The 19,297-nt window shown below is 35.9% G+C and overlaps 4 protein-coding genes and 1 pseudogene across 7 annotated transcripts; 3 read left to right on the top strand and 2 right to left on the bottom strand.

Annotated features, from left to right (window-relative positions):
* The first annotated feature begins 28 nt into the window (after nucleotides 1-28).
* On the top strand, nucleotides 29-2,459 carry LOC104723560 (uncharacterized). 4 transcript variants are annotated; one of them, XR_015571032.1, is made up of 5 exons: nucleotides 29-1,029; nucleotides 1,109-1,182; nucleotides 1,283-1,507; nucleotides 1,676-1,885; nucleotides 2,045-2,459. XR_015571032.1 is itself a non-coding variant. In XM_010441940.3 (4 exons), exons 1-4 carry the CDS (start codon nucleotides 69-71, stop codon nucleotides 2,177-2,179), a joined length of 1,542 nt encoding a protein of 513 aa, XP_010440242.2. In that variant the 5' UTR covers nucleotides 32-68; the 3' UTR covers nucleotides 2,180-2,459. The 4 variants fall into 4 exon arrangements, 1 of the variants encoding a protein (XP_010440242.2); XR_015571031.1 differs by having other exon boundaries at nucleotides 1,272-1,507; XR_015571033.1 differs by lacking the exon at nucleotides 1,109-1,182.
* LOC104723561 (uncharacterized) lies at nucleotides 2,363-3,910 on the bottom strand. The gene is made up of 5 exons (XM_010441942.3): nucleotides 3,536-3,910; nucleotides 3,317-3,423; nucleotides 3,075-3,222; nucleotides 2,783-2,977; nucleotides 2,363-2,685 (listed from the first exon to the last, which is right to left on the bottom strand). Exons 1-5 carry the CDS (start codon nucleotides 3,746-3,748, stop codon nucleotides 2,434-2,436), a joined length of 915 nt encoding a protein of 304 aa, XP_010440244.2. The 5' UTR covers nucleotides 3,749-3,910; the 3' UTR covers nucleotides 2,363-2,433.
* A 217-nt stretch (nucleotides 3,911-4,127) lies between these two features.
* On the top strand, nucleotides 4,128-8,316 carry LOC104723558 (uncharacterized). The gene is made up of 12 exons (XM_010441939.3): nucleotides 4,128-4,533; nucleotides 4,644-4,827; nucleotides 4,914-4,982; nucleotides 5,072-5,170; nucleotides 5,474-5,553; nucleotides 5,649-6,378; nucleotides 6,549-7,186; nucleotides 7,303-7,387; nucleotides 7,485-7,536; nucleotides 7,633-7,682; nucleotides 7,777-7,824; nucleotides 7,967-8,316. The coding sequence occupies exons 1-12, from the start codon at nucleotides 4,250-4,252 to the stop codon at nucleotides 8,141-8,143; spliced, it is 2,496 nt and encodes an 831-aa protein (XP_010440241.2). The 5' UTR covers nucleotides 4,128-4,249; the 3' UTR covers nucleotides 8,144-8,316.
* Nucleotides 8,317-13,257: 4,941 nt separating this feature from the next.
* Nucleotides 13,258-15,496, bottom strand: LOC109127285 (terpenoid synthase 1-like; annotated as a pseudogene).
* Nucleotides 15,497-15,598: 102 nt separating this feature from the next.
* LOC104723557 (DEAD-box ATP-dependent RNA helicase 1) lies at nucleotides 15,599-18,588 on the top strand. Its single transcript, XM_087476652.1, has 10 exons — nucleotides 15,599-15,850; nucleotides 16,008-16,242; nucleotides 16,349-16,603; nucleotides 16,686-16,834; nucleotides 16,982-17,159; nucleotides 17,267-17,454; nucleotides 17,545-17,749; nucleotides 18,050-18,155; nucleotides 18,299-18,468; nucleotides 18,511-18,588. Exons 1-9 carry the CDS (start codon nucleotides 15,723-15,725, stop codon nucleotides 18,421-18,423), a joined length of 1,569 nt encoding a protein of 522 aa, XP_087332778.1. The 5' UTR covers nucleotides 15,599-15,722; the 3' UTR covers nucleotides 18,424-18,468; nucleotides 18,511-18,588.
* Nucleotides 18,589-19,297: the final 709 nt, after the last annotated feature.

The raw sequence follows: 19,297 nt of genomic DNA, 5'->3' as shown, positions 1-19,297 counted from the left end.
ATTATTTTTTATTATCAAATGTGGCTAAAAAGAAACTCTCTCTGGCTAAAACCATCCCCGCCGTAGCCATGGCGGTTCTCCGATACGCCGTCTTCTCATCTCCTTCCCCTTTGCTTCCGTCGTACTCCACCGGAAGGAGAGTTTCTTTAAAAGTTACACGGTGTTCCTCGGTTTCGGTTCCGTTCTCGTCGAAGTCATCAAGAAGGAAAAATTACCTCCGACCCAAAATTCTCAGAACCCTAAATACGAAGACTCAAGAAACCGTCGTAACCGGAATCAAAACGCCGGAAAATGCTCCTCCGAGCGACGTGGTGTCTAACGAGAGTGGTGATGTAGAGGAGGAGGAGCTTCAGGTCTTAAGTAGCTCTGTTGTGCCAAACGAGGTGAATGGTGAATTGAGTAAGCTCTCTCCGAACTTAGTAGCCAAGTATGGATGGTGGTTGATCGGAATTTTCGCATTTCAAACTGTTTGTGCTGTTTTGTTTCTGGGAGACTCAACAAAATCCGATAAGACGCCGGAAACTTCAAGTGGTAGTGGTGGTGGTCAAAACGGGGAAAGAGAGAGCAGTGTGGTTTTGCTAGAGGATCTTGAGATGAATGTGAAGATTGCAGAGATCAGAATGATGGCACGTGAAGCACGCAAAAGTGAGGGTAAGCAAGAAGAGGATAATGAAACTGGGGTTGACATTGAGAAAGAGATAGGAGCAAGATTGTCTAACATGGAGAAACGGTTGAATTCTCAGAGAAAAGGTTTAGCGGGATTGCGTGTAGAACCGTTGGATGAATCTGGAAATGATGATTTGAAGGATGAGAAAAGTTTGATGTTTGAGAAGAAGTATAAGTTTAAGGCTGAGAAGCCACCAACGGATAATGTGAAAGGATTTGGTGGAAGTAAGGGAAACAATGAGCTAATGTCTGAGACTGAGAAGGCAGGGCAAAATGGGAGAGTTCGTGAACCACTAGACGGTGAGAAGAATCTTGAAGATCAACAAAAAAAGGCCGGAGATTCAGATTCCAAGATGGTTTCTGGTATGTTTTAGAATAAGTGCATAATACCTCAACAACATCTTGTTAAGTAGTACATTGATCAGTTGTGTTACTTTGCAAGAAACAAATGGTGCTGTTAGGGATGTACTGAATAGATATTGGCAATGAATATGAGATTTAGACTGGAACAAACAGGTATAATCGTTGCAACACATATGGAATATGCTAACTAGTCATGAAGAAGAAATATCTTGCACAATCCTCAGCTTATCTTAAAATTTTAGGTGCTGCTCAGGAATCTGAGCAAAGACGACCATCAAAGGAAACTAAGAAGTCTAAGAAATCTGGAAACCGAGTGGGCGGAACACCTAATATGGAAGCGGGTTCTGGATTTGGTAGCACTTCGTTGTCAGGGAAACATGGAGACGTCAGGAAAGGAAAAGCGCTGAGAAGAGCAAGGGAGGAGAAACAATCTGAGAAAGATAATAATATGTGGTGGCTGAAGCTTCCCTATGTGCTGGTAGGTGATATATTAGGTTATGAGAGTATGTTCTTGCCGGTTTTATGAATAATATTGGATTTTTGGTTTAAAAGCTCTGATTGCTAGATCCAATAAACTAATTCACAACCAATAAAAAACTATCACAACATATTATGAGCCAGCACTTACCGTTTCTCTTTATTTCAGAGAATTCTCATGCGGAGTAAAATAGATCAAGACATATCCGAGGGATATTTTACCTTGAGGACCGAATCTATGGAACAAAATGAGGGTCAGGTTTCACACATGATTGCATTTGAAGATCAAAGTGATGCTAGAAACTTCTCTTATCTGCTTGAATCAGTATTTGAAGACTTAGATGAGTTCATTGCCGATATAGCTCCTGTATCAACCAAGGTAAATAGCTCATTCTTCTTTTCTGATGTCTGTATCTGTGAAATTTACTTGGGGGATTTGTGTTCCTCAGAACCCTGAATTTCTCTTCATGATCAGAGATTATAAAGTATACTAGATTCTAAGAGCATTGATATTGTAATTTTTACTTATTCACTGTAGGATCTTTATGACGAAGTGAGTTCTGGTGGCAAGAATGTGATAGTTGTGAAGAAGAGGCAGCTTACATTGTATGCTGGACAACCATTCGAAGATGTTGAAAGAGCTTTGAGAACTCTGATTCAAGAACAAAGATGAAAAAACAACAACATTACTTAGGAGTGGAAAAACTAGAGATCCCAGAGAACAATGGAGCCAAACCAACAATTTTTTTTGAGCTTAATGAGCCAATGAGCCTTATTATGGTAATAACATTGGATTGAGAGCCTCTGGTGTATTATGGCAATAACATTGGAATTGAGAGGACAAATCCAATAGGGGTAGGAGAAATAGAAAGATCGTTATATCATGTAAAAACGTATTTTTACATGCATCAGAGAGAACAACAACATTTATTGAGATGAGACAATCTTGATCATGGCTTGTGCATTGAGCCCTGTTACATTCTTTTCACAAAACTTCTGCCAAGCTTCTTGCTTGCTGCTTCCTTCTTCATCTTCTTCTGCAATCCATGTAAATTTCTGGAAAACCGAGTTCACCATACCCCTCGCGGCTTCCCTTGCCTCTGGCAACTTGTCACTCAACAAATCCGCAGCCATCTGCGCAAGAACAACCATCCCAAACTCTTCCATTTCACTTAGCTCCTGATAGATAGCAAACATATAGAGAAAAATTATCAATCACAATACAAGAATATAAATATCTTTTATCTTTGACCAATTTAAAGAATTGTAAAAGTACCATTTTAGAAACGCAGTTGGAAGTAGACACAGCAGCTTTGGCCCTGACACGAGGGTTACTGTGACGGACATAAGTCTGGAGCTTACGCAAAAGAGGCAAACGAGCCACAGAGTTAACCATTGTGTTCAGCGCTTTGTCTGCTTCTTCACATACAAACTTCTTGTCTTGTGAAGCTTTCATCAGCAACTGCAACAGCTGTATTTTTATTTCACCATCAAGATACCAAAATGTTAAATTAACAATCCATACCAATCAAAAAGCTAAAATATGAGAGAAGAAATCAAAATTTTACCAGATCGTCCATTGATTTCAAATGAGGTCCTTGGAGCAACTTTTCTCCATAAGCAATGAAGATATCAGAACAAGTCATAATCGAAGTCTTGCACAATGCACTTCTAGGGTTCTTCATTGCCTTCACCATCACAACTATAAGCTTTTCTCTACACATTCAAATTGACCAAAAATAACAAAATCATCAGCAGACTCTATAAGCGCTTCAGGCTCTGGTAAATATAATAATTTAAAGAAACTCACAGTATTGGTAGCAACAGAGAAGAGTGATAAATTGCAAATCTCCTTGTGTTGTTCAATGACTCGCATACTTTAATCCAATCCTTTGATGCTAATTCTTCTACTAACCTCTTCAATATATTAACAAAAAAAAACCAAGAAAAATAGATTGAAACTATGATCATCGTCCAAGCAAATCACTCAATCCACAGTAGTTGTAGAAATCAGAGGAGAATCTTTTACCTTGACAGAGGATTCAGGATCTTGAATTGGTTTGAGATTCTCTGAAGCAACGTATTCAACAGTCGATTCAGGCACAGCGACTGGGTTGTTTTCATCTTTCAGAGCAATCTCTGGTTGCTTTGAGACAATCTCTGATTGCTTTGAGAGTTTAGCCAGCTTCTTAGGTCGTTCCTGTGAGATCGGAAGAGCGTTTTCAATGTTCCTTAACGCCATTGATGCAAGTTTTGCGATTTCAAAGAGATAGAGAGAGAGAGAGAGAGAGAGAGAGATTTTGAGTTTTGAAAATTGTTCTGTGGAATAATCAATCAATGGAAGGTAGGGTTTAGTTAATTATAAAGACGAAATTTTTTGTTCCCTTTTTCGCATTTTCTATTCGAAAATTCAAAAGGAGAAAAAAAGCCTAAGATAAAGTTAGCCGTTGGGAATGTTTTTGGCTCCAACGGTCATAAGCATCGGTTCGGTTTAGTTAAATTAGATTCGGTTATCGTAATTGGTATTTTCCAATTTAGTAATTTCTCTTAAAGTCTACAAAACGACTGCGTTTTAGGTTATCACTTCACACGCGAGTTTTGGTGTGTGTGTGTGTGACTGTTGAAGTCCAAGGTAGAGAGAGAGAGAGAGCTTCTTTCTCCGTCTTCAATGGCTTTCCTCCTCAATTGAAATTGAATCCCTAGAACAACAATTAATTTGAGAATTCGATATCGTTGTTTTTTTATGGACCAAGACTATCGAAACTCTAGAACGTCGGTGTCGCATCATCATCATATGAGGATGACGGTTCCACCACCACCGTCTCCTCAACCTTCGCCACCGGTTCTTGCTGAAAGTGATCAGACTACATCGGAGCTTCGTTCTCTCGATTGTAATCTTACTTCCTTATGCGATCATATTCAATCCGAAGGTTTCGGCTCTGGTGCGTTTTCCGATGTTGTTGTAAAAGCTATGGGATCCAGCTACCATCTCCATCGGCTTATTCTATCTCGCAGCTCTTACTTCAGGTATATGATCCACTTGTTAATTATAAAAAAATTCAGCGGTATTATGTGGGGATAGGTTTGATTTTGATATTCAGGTTTTGATTAGAAATGTACGAAATTTTGTGAATTAGGACTATGCTCCAAGGTCCATGGAAAGAAGCAAGCTCTCCAGTTGTAAACTTACTTGTGGATGATAAAAATGTTAATGGAGATGCAGTTTCTGTTGCTTTGGCTTATCTATATGGTTATCATCCTAAGCTTGATGATGATAACGCCTTTCGAGTTTTAGCTGCAGCTTCTTTTCTTGATCTCCAGGTATTCTTAATACTTATGACTTACATCAATATGACTAGGTTCTTTTGGATTAGTTTATCTAAAAACTAGAGGTTTTTGTCATTCAGGATTTGTGTGCAATATGCACCGATTTTATTATTTCTGAGCTGAGGACTTCAAACTTCCTGGCATATCAGGTTTGAGAAATCTCAGTCATGTGTATATTTCAACCTCCGTTTTCTACGTGAATCTTGAGTACACAGAGCTTCTTCCACTTGTGACTCAGGTGTTTGCTGAGAGCCAAGACTATGGCATACATGGAGAACGTGTAAGGAATGCTTGCTGGGGTTATCTCTGTCAAAGTGGTGCTGTGGAACTGAGAGAGGTAATTTAATGTCTATGCTTTAGACTGACATTATGATTTTTGTGTAGTTAGTGATTGTCTCGTTTCTTTTTGGATATCCGTCAGAAGCAAAAATATCCCCATTCTAACAATATCTTGGTCTTCTCATCTGGTTGCTAAATTCTTTGTCCTAACTCCTAACTATTGACATGATGTATCTGGCTTCACCTTCTTCTATCCTTGATGTCATTCTATCTAGAAAGCATCTCCTAGTTTTTAGTTAGAACTTAGAACTACTTCTAATTTTTCTGTCTTGCTAATTACCTAGTCGCATTTTATTGTCAGATGCTACCAAAACTCTCTGCACAGACTCTATGCGCATTGCTGACATCTGATGAATTATGGGTCCCTAGTGAAGAAAAACGGTACAGAATTGCATAGACTAATTACAGTTTATAGTTTATACTGTATGATACATTTATTAAGCTCCTTAAACCGTGTTTCTTTCCATGTCAAAAAGGTTTGAACTTGCACTGTATGCCTTCATTGCAAATGGTGCTCTTTCCAACACAGAACATTCCAATCAAGATTCCAGATTTGAGAGAGAGACAAGCTTTCCTATTGATTCTGCTATATCGAAGGGGAAAAATATGATGGATGATTTCTCCTTCGGGAGTTTGGAAAGTAAGATTGGTCATTTAGATATAGAAGACGGTCTAAGAGATGCTAGTGATGATGTGATTGTTCCAGTCGCAGAAGGTGTTGTTGATTTCCAAAGAGGTGTTTCTGGTTCAAACCTCGTCTTTCAGCAATCTCCTAGCGCACAAACAAGCTTTGGTCGTACTAGCACCAGTGTTGTTGATAAGACAGAAGGCAGTGGGGTGGCAATTGAAGGACCTTCTGAAGAAGCATACCATTTGGGTAATGATAGTTGGTTATCAGGAGCAGACTCTAGAAATTCTCCTACTTTAGGTTCTTCTTCTGATGGTTTTGTGGTCAATGACTGGGGAAACTGTGGTGTTTCTGCTCTAACATGGGGTGGACGGGTTGTGGGGACAAGGCAAGGTACAGGTTCTGTTAAAGGAAAATGTGGATTTACTGAGGAAGAATACGGCGCCTTTGTTAACACTTTTGAAGGTGGTTCGCTTTTGTATTGCAATATGTCTTTTGAAATACTACTGAACGCAAGAAAAGAACTTGAAGAGCTGGGTTTCCCTTGTAAAGCCGTGAATGATGGCCTCTGGTTGCAGGTTCGTTGTCCTTAAACTTGCTTCCTTTCTCACTCAGCCAGTCATAGAAATTTAGGGGTGGTTGATCCGCTTAGCTTTGATATATTTGTCTTAATAGTAGCAATTCTACTCTGGTTTTAAATGTTTGCGTACATAAATGCATTAATGTTTTATGTTTGACTACTATTCAGATGCTTCTCAGTCAAAGGGTGCAGGAAGTTGCTGCCAACACATGCAAAAGGTGTTGCCTTATCAGTGTTGCATGCGCGTGTAAACAGGGATTTGGGGTTTCACATGGTGCAGCCTTTAACAATTATTATTGTCAAGACAATGTGCAGAACAATATGATGGGAGACATGGAAAACGTGTATGTGACGGAATCCTCTCAAGGCGAAGGAATAGGTATCTTTAAGCCTGTCAGGATCAGTGTCAGAGGACAACACATCGATGGACTTGCAGGCATTGGCTGCGAAGCTACATTTGTGCCACCACCTGCTTGGCCTCCTACACCTTTTGTGTATTCTCGTGTCCCCATTAGCAGAAATGGTCAGCAACCTATTGCTAGTGATGGTTCTGAAGGTAGGATTGATCAGAGTGGAGAAATTTCTAACGATGGTTTGACAGCTCTTGTTGGGCTAAGCCAAGGGACAAGCGGTGTTGGTAATAATCATCGTGGTGGTCAAAAGGAGGGAGGGTGTGGCAGTGGAAGTACTGTTGGAATGTCAGAACCAAAGCAACCTTCAGTAGGGACTGAGTGGGAGAACGCAAGTTGTACCATATCACTTGATACAAGGACACCTTTGTGTCACTTTCCTCCCTTTCGTTTTGGGTAATGTTTCCAGTTTTGTTTACTTGTAACTATGGTTTAATCAAATTTGCTGTGACTCCTTACTTTGTCCTGTTTGGTAAATGATTCCTCTCATATGCATTTTTCATTGTCTGCAGAGTTGAATTTGAAGATGTCCATAGACTCGCTAATGGTCATGTTGAGCATTCTCCTGAATTCTTCTATGCTGGTTCTCTGTGGAAGGTATCACAAACTCACAACTTGATCATCAAACTTTCTATTGAAGCTGGTTTGGCTTTCTAACTATGAAATTTGGGTTACGTTTTGATACCATATCCAGATTAGCATTCAGGCGTTCAATGATGAAGACCCTCAAGGACGTCGAACTATTGGTAACACGAGTCAATACAATGACAAGATCACATGTTTTCCTCACATTAGTTAGTTTGGTGTGTCATAATACATAACTTGATAATGAATTTCTACAGGATTGTTTCTTCACCGTCGCAAAGCAGAGATACTGGATTCAGTAAGGAAGGTTAGTTTTCTATTGATATTGTTATAATAGAGCTATAAGAGCTACTTCAGCTGTCAGTTCTTGTGAAATAACAATCTCTTCTACCGCATTTCAGGTCCATGTTTACATAGATCCTCGTGACAAAGTGACAGCACGTTACCAGGTATCTGACAAATATATATGTGCAAGTTCTTGTTGATATATTCATGTATGATTCCATGTCTAAGTGGAATGACAATTCTTTGGTCTTGTTTTGATGCATCCCAGTCATAATAAGCTACATTATTTTTAATTGATTCTTGTAGCTAATATGCCCGTCGAAAAGAGAAGTGATGTTGTTTGGGAGCTTTAAACAGAGAGGAACTCTTCTGCCTAAAGCTCCCAAAGGGTGGGGTTGGCGTACCGCACTGCTCTTCGATGAGCTCTCTGAACTTCTCCAGAACGGTGCTCTGAGAGTCGCTGCCGTGGTTCAGCTCGTTTAGAGGTCTCTTTAAACTCGACAATTGTATGTAAAAAAACTAAAAACTCGAGAGAAAGTCCACATTCGGTAACCCTCTTAATAAATACTACACAGTATATTCTACTTCCTCAGACTGTGGGTATGTTTGTATAAATGAGTCAGAATTTGTTTAAGGGAAATATAAAGTTTTCACGATATCGATTTCTTCTGTATAGTTTATTTTTTTGGTAGGCTTCTTCTGTATAGTTTATTGCTTTGAGATAAATCAATGAGTCTACCTTTTCTATAGTTTTAACTTTTAACAGATTAAATTGTATTTTCTTGTTTTTGAGATTTTTGTTTGACATATTTGGCTTTGTTAAGTGTGGACATGCGGTTTATATTTATATTAACATTTTTGAAATACATTTTGCGATATATACTTATAGTTTTGTTTATTTAAAAATTTATTTAAAAATCTTTAAATTTTACACAAATCCAATTAGTAAAATCTATGAAATAGACTTAAATCTTTAAAGTTTATTGCCATAAAATCTCCACAATATCTATAAGCTTATTATAATCTATCTAAATCTCAATCATATAATCGATTTTTCCAAAAACAATTCTACCATTTTCCTCTAGAATTTACAAAATCAATAAGATTACTAAAATATCTCTAATATATCTCTACAAAATAAATTATTCCTAAATCAACAACCCAAATTTTTCCTTCTTAAAACCAATAATCTCACACAAGGTCTAAACGTTAACAACCAAAAATACATTTATTTTGGAGATATCTTCTTTGGAAACTAAATATGGTTCCACAATTTTTAAACAAATTTTTGTGTTGTGTTTTGCCTCGTTTTCATATTTTAGAAGTATCAGTAGACAACTAGTTGAACTCGTAGACATCTTAGTTAATATAATTTTGGTGGGCAAGTTATTTAAATGATATTCGTGAATAAGTTAACAACTTACTCTAATAACTTGTCCATCAATACAACTTACTCTAATAACATTCATATATTTTATTTTTTTATGTTAATATATGGGTTGAAAATCAAATAGAAGTTTGATTCTTGATTTATTTTGAAAGTATGATATATGTCTAACATTTATTTCAATTTTTATTTTATTTCTAACGCCTTAGTATATTATACTTATTTACTTTTAAAATTTTTAATTTAAATTCACATATGTAAAATAAAAGTTTTGATAACTATAACAAAAATTTCAGATATATTGGTGGAGATTATGAAATTTCAATTTCAATCATCACACAACAAGAGAATGAAGTTGAAAAGATATATCTCTATTATGTATGTACTTTCGATGTTTTATTATTTTCTAACATATTCACATATCTTTTTTCAGTATGTAATACTTCAATAAGCTTTACTTTTATTTTTTGGAAAAGTATAAATATAAAAGTTTGGAAAAGTATATATAAAACCACATTGCATTACACATTCACGCCCACAATTTTAAAATACGGATAGTTTTTTTTTAAGTCAAAAATACCGATATAAAAATTAATAATAGGAATATATTTGTTTGTAACATCCCATATTATTACCATAGTAATGTTCCTCACGATTTTATTTCTTAAAAATGTGAAAAATATATTAATAAGCACTTATTCCACTTTTCTAATTCTCATATGTTATTATTGGTACATTATTGGTTCATTATCTATATATTTAAATCAAATGAATTGTTTGTTTTGAACCATAATGTTCTCTATAAAACAGCAAGTCACACAATGAACATCTTAAACTAAATGCTTCAATATCATATTAAAATTCCATTTTCATCATTAACAATGTTTTTTAATCTCGAATACTCAAACGTTCTAAAGAACATTATTCTCAAAGTTGAACAATAAAAAATAAATAAATTTTGAGAAATATGTATGTATGATTATATTTAAAAAGTTATATATTTTGATATTTTATGATCTGAATGAATTATTTATTATATATTAGTGACATTTACAAAAATTATTTATTTATATATAATTTTATGATTAATTAACATAACTAACTAAACAAAAATCTGCGCATACGCACAAGATATTATCTACTAAATAATAAAACATTTTTACAACGGTATGATACAAGATTTTTGTTCTTTCTTATGACTCAAGAAGATCAAAAACCCTATTCTTCTCTTACATGGGTGTATTGAACTGACGACTTCAGAAGATTTTGTGGAATTTAGAAAATTTTGAATTTTGTGAGATTTATGTGAAATTTTATGATACTTTGGTGGAATTGTTAGTTTTTTTTGTTTTAAAAAAAGAATTCTAGATTGTGATTTGGTGAGATTTTAGAAGTATAGGGTGATTTTAGGAGATTGTTATAACAAAAGACAAGAATTGGATTTCAAAAAATATATATCGAAATGTGCTTAAGCAAAGATGCTAGTGACGACGAACGTACCTGTGAGTGTATTTATCACCATTTTGCAATTACAAATAACAGATTAACATAATTAGGGAACTCCCAAATAACAAAACAAGTTATGTTGAAAAAATATGCAAACTCAAAGACACCAAATTCTGAAAGAGAAATGTATAAGGAACAAACACAATGGATTTCTCTCCGATTGTAAGATTAGAGAACTGAAAAAATATAAATACTTGAGGATAGATGGTCAATCTCCATTACACACATAGAGAATAAAATCTTATGTCACACTATGAACTGTCAAAACGAACTAGGAGCACAATAATTAGTAGAGAGGAAGGATGGAGGTATATATACAATCTTGTTATAACAGTGAACGTCTAATGATGAGATTATCTAGTGGAGAAATTCTTCTCTTGTTTCCTGGTCACGAAGGACATGATAACAAGGTCTAGTAATTGCGTTGTAACAGTTTAAGTATCTCTGGTTTGATGTAAAAGTAAAAGGCAAACTCTAACTCACGAAGATTTTGTAACACATGAGATCTGCTCAAGAAACACAAATCCAGCCCAATAATTGGTTAAAAGTCTCCTATCTTACAGAGATTTTGGAGTGTTGTTCAAACTCTGATTTCCATGGTAAGTTTTCTCATCGTCAAAGAAATTAAAAGAAGAAGAAAAGGATCTAATCCAATTGAATTGATCATTGAAAACGGAGAGGCAGTTGAGTCTTGGAGAGAAGAATAGGGATCATAGGCTTTTCTCTAGAGTTTTTTATATAAAAGTCTTTTAATCAAACTAAATGAATACCCGCGCACAGCGCGGATTATCTTTTAGCGATATGAATAATTACATTTTCACTGTTAATATTAGATTATATATTCAGTAGTCAAAAAAGAAAGCACAAACCATGGTGATCAATATTATGTGACTGAAAATTTGGAGTAGCCACCACACATGATTGAATCTCCTTTTTCTCTGGCAATGTAGCAGTAAGAAAAAAAATGTAGTAAATTTGGCCCATTTCAAGGTCTCATAATCTATTCTACCTCTTAAGAATCAAACACAAAATGACCAGTTTCTTCTTATTCTATAGTAAGATTACATTTAACAATACACATATCGGCCTTAGATACATAAAAGAAAAATTTAGAAACAACATCACTCAAAGACAAAATCCTTAAGGTTCACCATAGTGACAATGAACTTGCAATCCTATGTATAGTTGAGAAGATAGGGTCATAGAAAAAAAGTTTACAGAGAAGGAAAACAACACAACAGTGTAAAATTAATAGAATTTTGATTTTTTTTTTGTTTGTTATCGAATGAGAATGAATATAGTCACTTACAAGCGATAATTAAAAAAACTAATTAAACATATTTCTCTATATATTCACGACTCCTGCCATATAAAGATTTGTTATTTTCAAACCTGCTACACCGTACCAAAGCAAGAAATATAGGAATAATTAAAGAAAACAATAAGCAAAACATAGTATGCAATTTCCATGATGAATACTAACTTGTAATCTATTTTGAGCACAAGAAACAACTATTATTACTAATGCATTAACATAATATAGGTAAGCTACAAAAAATAACCAGTTAGAACCAATATAAATTTGTTCATGTGTGGATATAGACCCTTGAGAAGCCTAAAAAGCCACAAGTTGTACCCATCAGCTATTTGGAAAAATTAGCATACTAATCAGTTCCAATTAGACAATTTCTAGATGATGTTAAGATTGTCTTAACATCAATATAAGACAATTTTTTCCTTTAGGAAGTTCAGTCCTCTGTTATCTTCAACATTCTAATATATATTCTAAAACCAAGTCTCGTTGGTGATTTCTTCAAAAGAGTACTCTCTGAAAATGTTTGATCTTCAAGTTCTCATTTCTCTGTAGTTGACCTTCATCTTCGTTCACTACAAAAAAAATAGTAGGATATGAGATATATTATAAATAAGCAGTTACTACAAAAAATTAAAGTAAGGGAAGGCAAAAAGGGTCGAAGTAGCAGTTACTACGAAAATCAAGCAAGGGGAGACGAAGATGATCAGTCAAGCAACATAAAAAATTCAAGATGATTGGTTGATTTTAGTCATGACAACTCTTTCCATCCTTAAAGTCCTACAGAATCAACAAACTCAAGAACCAACTTGAGACAAAACGCTCCACTACTCAGCTTCCATTTTCTACTACAATCCCAATCTTTCAAAAGGAAAAACTCAACTCTGAGACAAAAGGAGAAAAACATGGTACAGAATGCCTCTACCGAGGATTTTGAGCATATTCAAAAGGAAGAAGATAATTGCAAAAAAAACGGAAGAAAAGGAACTGAGATGGGAAAAGAAAGCGTGACAGGAAGTTTGTAGAAGCCGCAAAACAGGAAACGATATGGTATTGTTGATGATAAATTTGTTTCTATGTTTGATTATCTGACCTAATACACTAACATTTTGTGGTTTCACAAATGAAGGCAACCAATATATCTGAAGATAAATTTCAGTAGGTGGGGGACACCAGCGTCAGCAAAAACTGTTGAGAACCTCTACAACAACCAAAAGACTGCAAAGGAAAGACTCATAAAGTCTCACACAAGTCTGGAGATGGCGAAGCAGCAATCATAGATTAAGGATGTATTTGTCAATAACCACACTTCTGTGTGGGGTCCTAGTGGCATAACCACCAGTGGGGATACGCTTGCTGTCACCAAAAAATTCGATTCAGTTGTTGCACAACCTAAAACAAAGATGTGATCTGCTCCTTGAACCATCCTTTGGGATGAGTGTATTCTTCGCCAGTCCTATAAGTGAACTCTATCATTTTTCCCAGATTAATAGCCCGCTTAAGGACTTCACGCGACACACTCTTAATTAGGTGTCTTCAAAATCTCCTCGTTCACGGTTTTATCATAGTCCCTAACCATTTTCTGAAGCCTAGTGAGTAACTTTGTATTGCGTCATATAGTACTTGGCATTAGAAACATAGCCTCTACTTATATCATCCTGTGATACCTTACAACTCATTTGTTAACACAATATTGGTCTTGATCACTAACAAAACCAGGACAACTGTCCATCAGTTACCTCAAAGCCGGGCAAGTCATTCATCAGATGACCCTTTTTACCCTGGTCGTCAACAAATTTTGGTTTTGATTTTAAGTTTTAACCATTCATAACATTGTCCCCTATCAATTTTTCAACTCCCCCAATCTCCATGTACTGGTCAAATGTAGGCACCACGTCTCCTTATTCCCCCTTGGTAAAGGAAAAGTTGGCTCTTAGGTATATTTTAAACTGCTTAGTATAAAAGCATATAAAAGAATGTTAAACAACGTTAATAAATTACAATTTTGATATTTGTATGGTACATTTAACTTTGATCTTTACACTAATACCTCTTCAAGTGCTCCTAATTGTACATTATATGACAATCGTTCTTCGAATCTGCCCACACACACTCTTTGAAAGTATTCCAAGCTAACTTAAAGACGGTTTTCATATAATATGGTAATTTTTCCACGTAATCTGGATCCCATATGTACATTCATATATATGAAATACTATTTACTATAGTTTTTTCTAGGGACATCTCTATTACATTTTTGTAGTCCACACGAGTCAACTCCTCATGTATAAATAATCTTGTGTCATAGCTCAAACCTTTATATATATAAGATCGTTACATTTTTAATATGTATATTCGTACGTAAAAGGAGATAGAGATCTAGAATCAGAGACTACATAGTGTAGTACTGTAGTATTTGATTTCATTCAGGAGTTTTATTCTATTTCACTAGGATTTTTTTATGGGGATACTGATTTTTGAGGATTAATTAATAACGAGACAAGAAAGTTTTGATGGTGTTTTTACCTTTCGACCCATTGTACAAGAGCTACATCTTCGGAAACATTACCATATCTATCACAAGGGTAAAGCTTAGCTTGTGCAACTGTCCCTCGTGAAAACTGTGGCTATAAATATACCATTAATGCGAATAAATAACACTCGATCAATCTATCCCTGAAGTAAGGTGGAAGTTTAGATGCAAGATCTTGCTGCTTCCACCATCTGCAAAACATATTAATGACTTTTTTCAGCTCGCAAGAAAAAAATATAGCTAGAAGCGTACGTGAAATATGTAGAGTAGTACTTGCTCAGAGATTTCAGTTCTTGAATCCAATGTAGCTGCATGAACTTGAAGTTTATCTTCGCAAATCTGAGTAGCATCTTGTTGTGATGTTTTTATTGTTCGTAGAAAGGAAGGTATTCCCTCGTGAATACCATTTTGGCATTGTAATGCTGAGGCATGCGAAGAGCGTTTCGTATACGCATTGAGATATGGAGCGAACTTGCTTCGGCTATAGCTAATGACTCCAAGTTTCTTGTCGTGAAGCTTAACGCTTCGTCCAGTATATCCTTTCTCGTCGTTTTCAAGTGAGAAGCTTCATACAAACTCACCATACCCTTGACATCTCCGACTAGAGATTCCTTAAACTTTTCATTCTCTCTTTCGAATCTCTTGGAAACCTCTTTTCGTCAACAGAAGCATCAAGCATGCATCTTGTTATTATACATATAATTCAATGAAAAAAAAATAAATGTGGTTCAGCTCGTTTAGAAGTCTCTTTAAACTCGACAATTGTATGTAAAAAAGCTAAAAACTCGACAAATTCCACATTCGGTAGTTATAACCTTCTTAATAATTACAGTACGTATACTCTACGTACTCCCTCAAGACTGTGGGTATGTTGTATAAATGAGTCAGAAATTCTTAGGGAAATATATAAAGTTTTCACGATATCAATTTCTTCTATGTAGTTAAATCAATGGTCCAACTAGTCTACCTTTTTTTTATATATTTTTAACAGATTAAATTGTATTTTCTTGTTTTTGAGATTTTTTTTTTGATAATTTGTATTTGGTTTTGTCAAAGTGTGGACTTTGCGGTTGTTGGTTACTTATATGGTTCACCCATGTTTTTTCGGTGCTAGATCATAAACCGGACCTGCCGGTTCGACCGATCGGTTCATGGGTTAATAGGTAAAACCGTAAAATCTGTAAAACCCTTTTTGGTTTTAATCATCGAAATCGAAAGAGGGGTTTTGGTTGCCGGAGAGAAGCTTTTGTCTCACCACCCACCGTCACGGCTTCTTCCTTCTCGTCCTCGGAAATCACCCCCACAGAAAACGATTAAGCTGAGTATGGGAAGAGATAAAGAGGATGCGGCGGACAGAGAGATTGATTCTGTTGTTCCATGGATGAGAGCTCCGATTGACGTCAGCAATGTCGAAACCTGTGCTCTCGAAACCCTCCCTTGCCTTAATCCCAGGTAACATCGACTATATATATATAAGATTTGATTGAAGTATCTCTGTTATGGCTTTTGATTCCAGCTGAAATTTTCTTAGTTCTATGATTTTTTTTAAGCTTCTGAAACTATCTTCTCTTTTCCTTATGATGATGTTGAATCTTTTATATGTGATAAGGTTGAAGAAAGCATTGGAGGAGATGGGTATCTCTTCACTTTTTCCAGTGCAAGTTTCAGTTTGGCATGAGACAATAGGGCCAGGTGGTTTCGAAAGAGACATCTGTGTTAACTCTCCAACAGGAAGTGGCAAGACTCTCTCTTATGCTTTACCAATTGTGCAGATCCTTGCTTCTCGTCCTGTGAGATGCCTCCGTGCTTTAGTCGTTTTGCCCACTCGTGATTTAGCTTTGCAGGTAGGTTCTCACTTCTGGCTTTGTTCTTCTTTTTTTTTGTGTGTGAAATGCAACAACAACGTCTATGGTTTACTGAAGTCTTCCGTTTTTTCATTTCTAAGTTTAGGTTAAGGATGTGTTTGATGCTATAGCTCCAGCTGTGGGATTAACTGTTGGTTCAGCTGTGGGTCAATCTTCTATAGCTGGTGAAATCTCACAGCTCATCAAGACACCTAAACTCGATGCGGGGATATGCTTTGATCCTGACGATCTTTCCCAAAACCTTGAGAGTGCTGTGGACATATTGGTAGCAACACCAGGAAGGCTGATGGATCATATCAACAACACCAAGGGCTTTACTCTTGAGCATTTGCGTTACCTTGTATGAAGAAATTCCAGATTTCGCTTCTTAGTTCACCTCGGTCTTAGTTTCCAGTTTGTTTTGATGAAGCGATTTTTTTCAGGTTGTTGATGAAACCGACAGATTGCTAAGGGAGGCTTATCAATCATGGCTACCAACTGTTCTGCAACTGACTCAGGCATCTGACGATGGCCTATTTCCTACAGCGTTTGTTCCTTCTGCTTTTGGTGCTCTGCAGACTGTTCGTAGACAGTGAGTTCCATCTCTCAAGCATTTTACCTTTTTTATACTACATTAGTCACATAATAAGTTAATAATAACCTCAGCTGGTTAAAGGCTGCAGCCTGCAGTCAAAGCTGATTAAAAGTAACTAATGTGATGCTTACTTCAAATCCACAGAAGTGTGGAAAGAGGTTTCAAGGGTAAACCATATCCAAGGTTGGTGAAGATGGTATTATCAGCTACATTGACGCAGAATCCAAGCAAGCTTATTCAGCTTGACCTGCATCATCCGTTATTCATGACAACTGGAGGAAGCCGATACAGACTACCCGAGAAGTTGGAATGCCTTAGACTGGTATGTATATGTGTTTAATGTGTCATTTTTTCTTCAAGTTTGTGCTTTGACACAACATTTGTCTGCAAAAATTTATCTCCTGATTTTACGTCACATGTTTTTAACAGATTTGCGAAACCGGGATGAAGCCTGTATATTTAGTTGCTCTCCTAAAATCATGGGAAGGTGAAAAGTGTATCATCTTCACATCCTCCGTAGAGACAACTCGTCGTCTATGCAAGTTACTCAACTTTTTCGGTGACGCAAACATAAAAGCAAAAGAGTATTCAGGTGGTCTGAACCAATCAGTTCGAAGGTAATATTTGAATCTTGCATCACTTAATAGCACCCTGTGGCACTCATAAATAAAGAAATCTGCTCATTTCTTGAAAATTTTTGCCTGCAGCAAAGAATTAAAGGCCTTTAGAAAAGGCGATATCCAAGTTCTTGTTGCGTCGGATGCTCTAACACGTGGAATGGATGTTAAAGGGGTAACAAATGTCATAAACTATGATATGCCTCCTTTTGCAAAGACCTTCATCCATCGTGCTGGGCGGACAGCTAGAGCAGGCCAGGCTGGGCGGTGCTTCACATTGCTGAGTAATCATGAGGTAAACTGGAACTATATTCTGCACATACACACAAACATTCTTTCTTTATCACTTATGTGGAAACACAAGCTAGAGGTACCTCAGATAATAGATACTAGATGATAAGGTGTGTCTCAAACAGGGGAAGAAAATACAATATCAGAATCTTGTACTCATCTCACTGAATTATTCACTAATCACTTAGGGTAATTGTATAGGACAATTGCTTGGAACCCTCTTATCTATCTCTGTTACTTTTACCATGCTTAAGCTCTTCACTCTAGCTCCACTTGTTCATTTGGATATTTTTTAAAATTTCAGGTAAGGCGTTTCTCAAAGCTCCTGAAGAAAGTTGGGAGTGATTCATGTCCTATCTATCCGATCTCGCCCACTTCATTAGATTCCATCCGTGCCACTTACACACCCGGTAATTTCTTAGCCTTGTGTACATATTTCTAGGAAACACTCTACAAAATAGACATGAAAGTACTCTGTTAGTGCATATGAAACATATGAGGCCATTCATATCATTTGTATTTTGGCAAATGATGAAGTCATTTCTCGTTTCAGCTCTAGAGAAGCTCAAGGAGTTGGTTGAGTCAGAAGCACCCAAGAAAGGAAGACAAGCTTTTAGGCACAATTCAAGAACCGGAAACTCCCAAACCAAATTCAACAAAACGACATCAGACACATAGTTCTTCTGGGTCTGTCGAATCAAATACTCAATCGGGTCGGATCCAGTCATATTATTGGTTTATTTCTTGGCGTAAAAGTTTTCGTAGGCGAAGTATCCATCCATTGTATTAATGAAACCTCAATTTATTGTTGCTTTTAATTCAATGATTTCCAATTGCGCTTTATATACTATTATTTCTCAGATCCCCGATTATTTAATAAGTTAACCGAAATTATGATCACTTGTATATAAAATTCTCACTGGTCCATTACATGTTAGTTATATAAACAGTCGTTATAAGAATTTTTTACCATTGGTCAGGAAGAGTAAGTCAAGTTTATTAGCTCAAAAATCTAGGAGAACTCGTTAATAAACAAAATTTAATTTGAGAAATAATTAAAAACGACTAAAAACATATGATTTATTCTACAAAACTAGTTTATCTCGCAAACTAGCACAAAACAAGGTCAAATGGGTGAACTATTTAATCACATATAATTAAAAGCAATTCATTAGTAATATACTCTTTCCGTTTTGTTTTAGTTGTCGTTCTAGAGTGAAGATTTTGTTTTATAATAATTGTCATTTTGAATTTTCGGTGTATATGTTTTATAGATATTTTAATTTTATCAACTATTTTAATGTCTTGACCAATTCAAAAAATTAGAAAACATATTAATGAAGGGTAAAATAGAAAATTTAATTATTTTCTTAATTTGTATGAAAAACCTTAAAAAAGACAACTAATTTGAATCGGAGGAAGTATCATACAACTGAACAATTGAATTTGTAACATCGTAAACCATGCAAAACTGCATTGAAATAATGAAAATTGATTGCTGTTTTACTTAATAACTCATTGTTTATATCATGCATTTTCTTTAAATATTGTA

The sequence above is a fragment of the Camelina sativa genome, chromosome 11 (assembly GCF_030686135.1).
Source record: "Camelina sativa cultivar CO46 ecotype springtype chromosome 11, ASM3068613v1".
NCBI lineage: Eukaryota > Viridiplantae > Streptophyta > Magnoliopsida > Brassicales > Brassicaceae > Camelina > Camelina sativa.
This window is presented reverse-complemented; position numbering and strand designations above follow the sequence as displayed.

Coding starts and splice junctions, on each gene's coding strand:
- LOC104723557 (XM_087476652.1), top strand. CDS start 15,723: ATGGGAAGAGATAAAGAGGATGCGGCGGACAGAGAGATTGATTCTGTT. Junction 17,160..17,266: donor AGTTGGAATGCCTTAGACTG/GTATGTATATGT, acceptor TGTTTTTAACAG/ATTTGCGAAACCGGGATGAA. Junction 17,455..17,544: donor CTGAACCAATCAGTTCGAAG/GTAATATTTGAA, acceptor TTTTGCCTGCAG/CAAAGAATTAAAGGCCTTTA.
- LOC104723561 (XM_010441942.3), bottom strand. CDS start 3,748: ATGGCGTTAAGGAACATTGAAAACGCTCTTCCGATCTCACAGGAACGA. Junction 3,424..3,535: donor ATCCTGAATCCTCTGTCAAG/GTAAAAGATTCT, acceptor AATATATTGAAG/AGGTTAGTAGAAGAATTAGC. Junction 2,978..3,074: donor TGAAATCAATGGACGATCTG/GTAAAATTTTGA, acceptor ATAAAAATACAG/CTGTTGCAGTTGCTGATGAA.
- LOC104723558 (XM_010441939.3), top strand. CDS start 4,250: ATGGACCAAGACTATCGAAACTCTAGAACGTCGGTGTCGCATCATCAT. Junction 4,983..5,071: donor CAAACTTCCTGGCATATCAG/GTTTGAGAAATC, acceptor CTTGTGACTCAG/GTGTTTGCTGAGAGCCAAGA. Junction 6,379..6,548: donor ATGATGGCCTCTGGTTGCAG/GTTCGTTGTCCT, acceptor ACTACTATTCAG/ATGCTTCTCAGTCAAAGGGT.
- LOC104723560 (XM_010441940.3), top strand. CDS start 69: ATGGCGGTTCTCCGATACGCCGTCTTCTCATCTCCTTCCCCTTTGCTT. Junction 1,030..1,271: donor AGATTCCAAGATGGTTTCTG/GTATGTTTTAGA, acceptor TTAAAATTTTAG/GTGCTGCTCAGGAATCTGAG. Junction 1,886..2,044: donor TAGCTCCTGTATCAACCAAG/GTAAATAGCTCA, acceptor TATTCACTGTAG/GATCTTTATGACGAAGTGAG.